The 10,233-nt window shown below is 35.7% G+C and overlaps 1 protein-coding gene across 1 annotated transcript in view; it reads right to left on the bottom strand.

Moving 5' to 3' along the window:
* Nucleotides 1-9,930: 9,930 nt before the first annotated feature.
* The window catches only part of LOC140817852 (uncharacterized), a 1,065-nt gene continuing 762 nt past the window's right edge, over nucleotides 9,931-10,233 (bottom strand). The window contains exon 2 of the mRNA XM_073177645.1: nucleotides 9,931-10,016. Coding sequence (XP_073033746.1) covers nucleotides 9,931-10,016 — 86 coding nt within the window. The remainder of the gene's footprint in view (nucleotides 10,017-10,233) is intronic.

Raw genomic sequence — 10,233 nt, 5'->3', positions numbered from 1 at the left:
GGCCGGCCCGCTTATTTTTTTTAAAAAAAAATTCTAAAGAGTATCGAAGTAAATATATAAGAAAAATATATTTCAGTCAAATAGTTTCATAAAATACTTAAAAACGTTGAAATAAGAAATTAAGAAATCATACAACAAAATCCATAAAAAGTAAAGTGTTTAAACCAAACATGAAGATTGAGACATGGAAGAGAACATAAAGTCGAGGAAAGAGATGGTTGTAAATTTTAAAAAATATTATGTCTTCAACAATACACATACTTAGCAAACCTCAGTCGGGTCCACAAAATTTCACTGCAACTCGTCGGACTTCAAAAGAAACCGCTCTTGGGTTCACAAACAACTGCTATGCTTAATAATTATTTTAAGATTCATGAATAAAATTTACAGGAATTTATTCCCTTTTGTTTGCTTTATGTATATTTGAAAATTTCTCTCTTTTTATTTTCTTTATGTATATTTGTTCTAAGAGTAAATTATCAATATATTTGTTCTAAGACTTGTGGACGCATGAAACTTATTCCAATTTTTATATAAAACTTAAAAATGTAAAATTTTATCCTAATTTGGCGGGCCAGCCCGCCCCGTTTGGGCTCGACCCGTCTTGACCCGTAACCCAAACGGGCTCAACCCATTTGGCCCACCTCCAAACGGGTTGCTATTTTTTCAACCCAACCCGTTCAATTTTTATGGCGGGGCGGGCCGGACCGACGGGCCTAACCCATTTTGACAAGTCCAATCGCTGGTGCCATGAGGTTGCACGAACAATGAGCGGCTCCTAGCAGTCTTCTAGGTGGAAGGAACATGAATGAACCGATCTTACACCGAAATGAGAGGGATTCCGAGAATGTTCAATGTAATGGACTGTACAGTTGAAAAGGGCTTAAAAGATTTGATATGTACTACTCATATCACGAAGGTAAATCTTCTTTTCGGTAGCTCATCACATAAGAACTCCAAAGTTAAGTGTGCTTGACTTGGGGCAATTTTGGGATGGGTGACCTCCTGGGAAGTTTTCTGGGGTGCGTGTGAATGAGGACATAAGAACGTTGGAAAGACCCGTCTCGATATAGTGAGGACAGTCATCGAATCTGGGGCGTTACACCTTTACTCATAATTAACTGACTTCTCAGTCCACATCTCCATCTGAGTCTTCAAATCAATCACCGCTGAAGGAGAACGATTGATGATATAAATAGTTGTCTTGACTGCTTCAGCCCAAAATGACTTGGCTAGACCCGCAGTCCTCAACATGGATCTTTTTCTGTCCAACAAGGTCCTGCTCATCTGCTCCATCACTGCATTTTGTTGAGTTGTGTAAGCCATTGTGAACTATTTTTTGATGCCATCATGTTGGCAAAATCAATCAAATTTGTCTATGGTATATTCTCCTTCATTGTCAGTACTCAACCACTTGATTTTTTTTCAGAATCAAGTTTAGTTCGTGCTTTTAAATCTTTGGATATCTGAAAAACATCTGATTTCTTCTTGATTGGATGTACTAAACATTTCCTAGAGAAATCATCAATGAACGATATAAAATATCTCTCTCCTACTAGAGATACAATTGGTTCCTGCCAAACATCCGAATGAATATGCTCCAATATATTTTAATTTTGGTAGTAGAAGTTTCAACCTTTAACATTTGTTTTTTACTGGTAACACGATGCTCACAAAAGGGTAGTTACACTTTTGTAAGCCACGGCAACAGCTTTCATTCTGAGAGAATTTTGAACCTCGTTCTGACATATGCCTGAGCTTTCTATGCCATAACTGTAACGCCCCAGATTCGACGAATTTCCTCACTGTACCAAGACGGGTCTTTCCAGCGTGCTTATGTCCTCACTCACACGCACCCTGGGAAACTTCCCAGGAGGTCACCCATCCCAAAAGTGCCCCGAGTCAAGAACGCTTAACTTTGGAGTTCTTATGTGATGAGCTACCGAAAAGAAGATGCATCTTCGTGATATGAGTAGTACAAATCAAATCTTTTAAACCCTCTTCAACTGCACAGTCCATTACATTGAACAGTCTCGGATCCCTCTCATTCCGATATGGGATCGGTTCATTCATGTTCCCTCCACCTAGAAGCCTGCCTGGAGCCGCTCATTGTCCGTGCAACTGATGGCACCAGCGATCACCCCCGCCCTCTTCGGCCCCGGGCCTCACATGCCCACCAGCTTCCGATTGGTTCGTCCCCGAACCACACCGTACTAAGAGAGGTCGGCTCTGATACCACTTGTAACGCCCCAGATTCGACGACTTTCTTCACTGTACCAAGACGGGTCTTTCCAGCGTGCTTATGTCCTCACTCACATGCACCATGGGAAACTTCCCTGGAGGTCACCCATCCCAAAATTTTCCCAAGTCAAGCATGCTTTACTTTGGAGTTCTTATGTGATGAGCTACCGAAAAGAAGATGCACCTTCGTGATATGAGTAGTACAAATCAAATCTTTTAAGCCCTCTTCAACTGTACAGTCCATTACATTGAACAGTCTCGGATCCCTCTCATTCCGGTATGGGATCGGTTCATTCATGTTCCCTCCACCTAGAAACCTGCCAGGAGCCGCTCATTGTCCGTGCAACTGATGGCACTGACGATCACCCCCCGCCCTCTTCGGCCCCGGGCCTCACAATAACACTGTTAATTCTTCTCCTGAACCAATTGATTCAACAGCTAGTTTCACCTCTTTGTGAATTTATCCCAAAAGTACATATAGATTTACAAAAAATTTTTCCGCTTCATAAACACAAGGGCGCCCTTCACAATCTTTATCATCTCTATCTTGATAAGAGTTTTGCACTCAATATCATCCAATTGCCCCTAGGACAAAAGATTACTTGTCAGCCCTTTCACATGTTGTACCTCCAGTATGATGTGAATGGTGCAATCAAACATTATTATTTTGATAGTACCGACTCCGATGATTTCCAAGGCATGATCATTTTTCATTAATACAAATCCTCCCGAGACTGGTTCATACTTATTGAACCATGCTCTCCGAGACTTCATATGCCACGTCGCTCCTGAGTTCATAATCCACGTGTCACAAAATTTGTGCCTGCCTTCTACAACTATTGCTGCTTCGCTGAATAATATTTCACCACAATCTTAAGTACTGGTCACTTTTCCTTGAAACTCTTCTCAGTACTCGTACACTCTTTCTTGAAGTTCCAATTACCGGTATGTTTAAAAAATAAATATTTTTCTTCTTACTTCTTGGCTTTGATCTATCTCGCCTTTGGCTCCCACTGGAGTCACGGTTTATAAATCTTCCTCTTATCATCGGTAAAGCATATGCCTCCTTCGAAGTTACCAACCTATATTTTTTATTATTTTTTCGACTTTCTTCTCCAAGAACTGTAGTTAAGACATCGTCAAATTTTAGAGAGGATAATATTAATATGGTAGACTTTGAGTAGAATCTCGGCACATTCATTTTTCTCTATTTTATTTCCCATGTATGTGAGTTGGATAAATAGAGTATTAAGAGTGTTGATATGATCAATAATTAATAAGGATTCTGCCATATGAAAGGTATAAAGCCTTCTCTTTAGAAAATTTTATTGTGTGGTGCACTGACTCCGTACATCTTTGTCAGAGTATCACAGATAATTTTGTCATATTTGTCTCAGATATACTTGATAGTGCTTTTTCTGCTATACCCAAGTATAAACTAGCAACATCATTATTATTCACCTCATTCTATTTTCCATCATACTTCATTTCCCTCGGTCTATTTTCAATAGCCACCAAACAATTCTTGTTTCTTAAACTGCTTGTATCTTGATTTTTCACATCATAAAATTTCTTCAGTTGAACTTTTCTATCTCGTACCTGCCGGCCATTATGTCTACAAAAATTTAGTAGACTGGACAAAGTAATCCCACCTTAATAAAAAATCTTTTCAAGTGTGGAAGATCAGTCTAGGCTGCAACCACATATCATACTCAGAATTTTAAGAAATTTTAAATCAATGCTCTGATACCACTTGTTGGTCAAATGAGCATCATCTTGAGATAATATTATGAGCATGAAATATAAAACTGGACATCGAATTTTACGTGGAAAATCCCTAAAAATTATTAGGGCAAAAAACCAATGGCAAGATGAAAAGAATTTTATAAAATATTTTATGGTGTGCAACCACTCACTGTGTTTCTACATAGAATTCATACTCTCTTAATATACGAGGACAAACATTTTACAAATATTATAACAAAGAACTCAAATGCTATGAGATGAAATAAAATAAACGAGAATGGATGAATGAAATGATTGAATTGTGCCTCTATTTATAATCGAACTCCGAGATGTGAACATTGAATTGCGTATGAAATTTCCGCAACTTTTTCATGTCCACACCACCAACTATCTTAAATGATGTATATGAAATGCATTTAATTAATTTCAAATTTTCACAAATTGCTGACACTTTGAGTGTATAATAATAACTTGCATTGTCCCACATCGAAATTTGAGTATAAAGAAAATGATTGAAATACTATAAAATGAGAAGAATACCCCTTAAATTCTCATATCTTAGTTGATCTTTCGGATAAGAATGGTCGACGATTTCGAAAACGAGCTTGTTTAATGTAATCGAAAATGATCTTGTTTATTAAGCTCGAAAACGAGCTCATTTAATGAGTAGAATGAGACTAGTTAAAAATGATAAACGAGTTGAACTCAAGCTATTCGCGAGCTTAATAATTTTAAAACGATCCAAATTGAGCCCCATAATAAAAACTCGAACCGAATTAGAACCTGTGTATACATTAAACGAGCTGAGCTCAAACTTGATACTATTCGACTCGACTAAACTACATCCCTACTTCAATCCACGCTGATTTCGGTATTCTTCCGTACTCATCAAGTGTGACGGGGACTTTGTATTACTTTGGGAGCATTAATTATGCTTTCTATCTGCCTTGACTTCAATTTAACCAGGGTTGGTTAATGGACACGCTTCTAAGAATATTATATTATTTCATTTCATACTAATAAAAATTGAAACGTAATTTAAACTACAATAATGAGGTAAAATATAAAATAAATAAATATATATACACACAATAGTGACATTTGACACAAAACTATATGTATTTATTAATGCGTGTTTGCAAAAAAAATTTATAATTAATTTAATTTATATTTAAATAAAGATCATATCATAATTGTGAAAATTAATGAGTGTTGAAACGGTAAATTTGAAATTTCGAATGAGGGTTATATCATCGTTGAGAAAAATAGTGATCGACTAATCTACAATTTTGCAATAATAAATTTAAAAAAATGAAAAAAGAGAGATGAAAACAACGAAAACACACCAAGTCCTTTGTCAAGGGAGATGAGAACAACAAAAACACACCAAGTCCTTTGTCTATATTAAGGGAAAACTTAATAATATGTTTATATATATATATGTGTATATATATATAAAGGAAAATTGTAACTTTAATCTCCTAAATCGTCCTTCATATGATCTTATTTGTTTTATAATTAGTTATTTATATTAAAATTTTAGTTCGTCTCGGTTAGAGCTATGGCGTGGTACGACCCACTACTGATATGTCACCAAGTGTTAGCCATCAGGCATGTTCGACACCACGTGCTAACTTTCACGGAGAAAGTAAAAAAATTACAAATTAAACAAAGATTGCTCGCTAACTAAGATTAAAATTTAATTATTTAAAAGAATAAAAATCGCAGAAAAATCGAATTAGAGGGAACTTTATATTTTCCCCTTTCTCAAAATGATTGTTTTATCCAAAATAAAATCGATTCTATTGTTACTATATTTTTTAAATGACCTCAATTTTTTCTAAGAAATTATTAGTATTATCTAAAGTTTTAGTGATTGACAAAATCAAAACAATACTTAACTATTTCAAAAAAACAACTGCTGTTTATCTGGTATAGCAGGAACTATTCAACAGCTTGCAATAGAAGAGCTTCAACTGCTAGAAGATTTCCAATCAGTTGTTCGAAGACATATGTCGACCGCTTCATTAAAGAGTTATTCATTACTCACTTAATGAAAAATATTCTCTGACCGGCTCATGACATTCAATGGTTTTGCACTGCTACAAGTCAACTAGGTCCTGCACCTGTCCCGATAAAGATCTTCATTAATGTCACAATCCCAGAATATAAGATTACGTATGCATCCTACAAGTTTTGATGCTAATAACAGTTGCTATAAAATGATGCTAATCAATGAGCCGGTCATTTTAATGTTGTTGTTGCAGCTGATTAAATGTTACATTTCAAAACCGTTTCTTGTTAACAAGCCACCCAACCAGTTGAAGCTATCATTAGAAAATTTGAACCGTTTTCCACACTTTTCAAGTGGTCCATATTTATAACCGTTTGAGAAAAACTTTCAACCGCCTAAAAAAACGATTGGAAACAAATTTTAAAATCAAATATTTTTAAAGAGTTTATTCACCCCCCCTCTATACTTTTTCCCGATCCTAACAACTGGTATCAGAGCAAAGTTTTTTCGAACATCGATACCTACAACTTATACATATGGCATCATTTAACAAGATTCTTATGTTTTCTAAAGAAGATTATGATGACTGAAAATTTGTATGCATGCATATTTTGCAGCTTAAGACAATGACATGCGGTATGTCATCACTGAAGGGCCTATAAAGATCTTGAAAGTCAATCCAGTTGTGGCTATAACTGAAGGTGCTCTCCAAATAGTGGAAAAACATTGATCCAAATGGACGGTTAATGACAAAAAGAAGGCGAACCTTGACAACGTCGCCAAATATATACTTTATAAAACTTTAGATAAGAATATTTTTGCCAAAATTAAAATTTGCTCTACAACAAAAGAGACATGAGAGAAACTGACACAACTGTGTGAAGACAATGACCAGACCAAAGAAAATAAGTGACAGTTACAATCCAGAAGTTTTACAATGCTAAGATGAAGTCAGGAGAAACTCTCTCTGAATTTGATGAACGGTTTAGTAGCTGTAAAATTATTTTGTCCTACATGTGCTAAAATTAATAACAATATCAGTATAGGATATAAAACAGAGAATTTGTGTTTTGTCAGAATTAGGTGTTGTTCCAGATGTTACAACATCTGGGACAACATGTAGCGAAATATTATACTTTGTAACACAAATTCACTTAACATAAACAGCTAGACGAGATATGCAAATTCGTGTCTTGTCAGAATTAAATGTTGTGCCAGATGTTACAACATCTCGGACAACATGCAGCGGAATATTATATTTTGTAACACAAATTGACTTTAATTAATAGATGGACAAGATTAAATTTGCACAAGTACTGTGCTTCAGGGAAAAAATTCATCACTAGAAAACTTAACCGTTTACAAAAACCTATCACTAGTGATTTTCACAAAAATCAATTTCCTCAACAAATTGAGAAAACAAATGCTTTCTAAAACAAATAACAAGAATAAAAACTAAAACAAGAAAGCAAAACGTGATGCCAAAAGGAGATCCACGAAAAGCAGTCTTCAGCCAACTTCTTCACAGATGTTGTCTGCAGATGTTCTCAACATTCACGGCAATACCTTATCACCACTTTTCTGCACACAGCATGTCTCTTGAATAAAGTTTTCTCCGAAATTCTGAACTTGCACATGTGAGTGAATAATTGACAGAGAGAAAAGACCACCACAAAAATCTCCCACGAAGAACTCTCACGAAAATCACCTCCACGAAAAACTATCTCCACGAAAATCTCTTCCCCGAAAAATCTCTTCCACTAAAACTCTCTTAATTTTTTTTCGTCTCTATCTCTCAATGCTTTTGAATCTTCATCTCATATTTATAGCCTTCATCTCTCCTAGAGTTTATCTTCCATAAAGAAATATATAAGATATGCTATACAAGAATTATATTAGAAACAAAATCAATAATATCATATCATGTAAATCCTTATCATAAATATTATATCTATAAGATCTTTATCATAAATATAATATCTAGAAAAGTAAAACCCAATATCTTATCAAGAAAGAAATAAATTTAAGGAAGATATTATATCACAATAAAATCTTAACATAATTATCTAGAAAGGCAAAATCATAATTAAATATTATACCCAATCAAATCAACAAGGAAAAAATAATATTAGAGAAATCAATTTTACTATGGAAATTATATTTCCCTTCAGTAGCATTATTATTGAACTCATTTCTTTAGGTAAAGAATACTCTAATCGTGAAATTGTCTTGAAGTTAATGACAGCTCTTCCCAGAGAATGTGACATGAAGACAGTAGCAATGTGGGAATCAAAAGATCTGAACAAGCTGGAGCTTTACAATCTCTTTGCCGACCCTAAAGCGTACGAATTCGAGCTCGAAATACGAACTAAAGAAGAACCATCCACTTCTCAACAAACCAAATCCCTGGTATTTACCATAGTGACTCTTCCGATCGAAGAGTCCAAAAATAAGAAATGAGTTGAGCAACTGAGCAATGAAGCTATGTCCCTTTTTTTCAAGAAATTTTGTAAATTAATGCGTAAAAATCAATCTTCACTAAACCACATTTCAATAAGAATCATACAAATGATGGTTAAGCTTATTTACAATTGTGAGAAAAATGGATATTTTATTACAGAATGTAACAGGCCGAAGAAAGATGAAAAGAGACCGATTGATAGAAGAAGGTCTAAAGATGATAAAAGGTTCACCAAAAATAAAGTTCAACGAGTTTTAATTGCAGAAGAAAGAAAAATCAAATGGGTCGATTCAGACTCAGAAAGGTCCAAATCCAAGGAATTTTCGAGTGAAAGCGACGATGAGGTAGTAAAATGTCTCATGGATGATGAAGTATCAGAATCCACCGAAAAATGGTATTTGACTTCGACTCTCTGGAATTTACACGGGAAAACCTTGTGACGGCACTCTGCATGACATGGTGAAAGAGTTTAAAGGACTATCACAGCAATTCGATGCGGCTAAGGCAGAAAAACAAGACTTGAAAACAAGTTAATCCTCTCCAGCTGCTCACAACAAAAGGAGGTTGACGGTTTGAAGTAAAATTAAGTCTGCTAGCGGCTGAGAATGACGACTTGCGAAAATTATTCCATGCCACGTTAAAGGAAAATAAAAGGTTAATTAACACAGTCAACTCACGGAATAAGTCCTCTGTTTCTCTTGAAAGGATGCATGAGATGCAGAAACTGGCCGGAGACAGAACATGGCTAGGTTACAGCATCAATGAATGCAGCGCCTCAGAAGCACAAACTCAACCGCTACTAGAAAAAAGATAGTTTAAAATCAATTAAATTTGTCAGATCTAGTACGGTACATGAAAATAATGAGCCTGAAGTCTAAATCAATCAGAATGTAAATTTTGAGAACTATGGAAGGCGACGTGGTCTAGGATATGTCGAATTTGAGAGTGTGAAGTCCAATCAATGGCTCAGATGCAGGCCAAATCCAACCACTCACAACAGTTCAGGTTGGTCCGCAGAAAGCCAAGTTCAATAGGATATCACTCAAAATAAGACCTAACCGATACTACAACGGTCGATCGGTCCAAAGAGGTACAAATTGAGTGATAGGACAAACGAAAATACAACATACTGTAAAAGTAAGAACACTACACACCCACCAGATTATGCACACAACCGCATTCATCTTGGGACACACAATGGAAAAGTCCCTCAGGATAATCTAGATGTGGGTCTCTAAGGGTCTAATCACTTCAGGACCCAAATAGAAAAATGAAAGGGGATCATTAAGGTGCCCGAATACGCAACGGAAGTTTCAAAATTTATTTTTCAAGGGCAAAAACCGAGCACCCTAATCCTATAATGTGTAGCAAATATGAAAAACACGAAATATGACATTCATAGTGTGTTTAGAATTTTTTACCTATCAATCACAAAGATGATGTTATGGCTCCAACTAAATTATAAACATCATAGCTCTTGAATGGATGACAATCTATAGCCTCTTTTCTTCAAAATTAGGCCCACCACTTGCAAGCTAGAACCTCTCTTTTGCACTAGAAAAATAAGAGGATTTTCAAAGAGAAGAGTATGAATTCCTCAACAATTGAAAAAGAAAAATGAGGAGAATATTGAGAGCAAATTTCGGCCACCACACATTGGAATGAAGGGAGGATGAGTTGTCTTGGTTGTGCAAAAAGCAAAAGCAAAAATTTGCATGTTGCATGCCATGCCATTAACGCAAAAGTTGCCTCCAACCCTTTACCTTCCAAG

This window comes from Primulina eburnea, chromosome 17, assembly GCF_022965805.1.
Source record: "Primulina eburnea isolate SZY01 chromosome 17, ASM2296580v1, whole genome shotgun sequence".
Lineage (NCBI taxonomy): Eukaryota > Viridiplantae > Streptophyta > Magnoliopsida > Lamiales > Gesneriaceae > Primulina > Primulina eburnea.
This window is presented reverse-complemented; position numbering and strand designations above follow the sequence as displayed.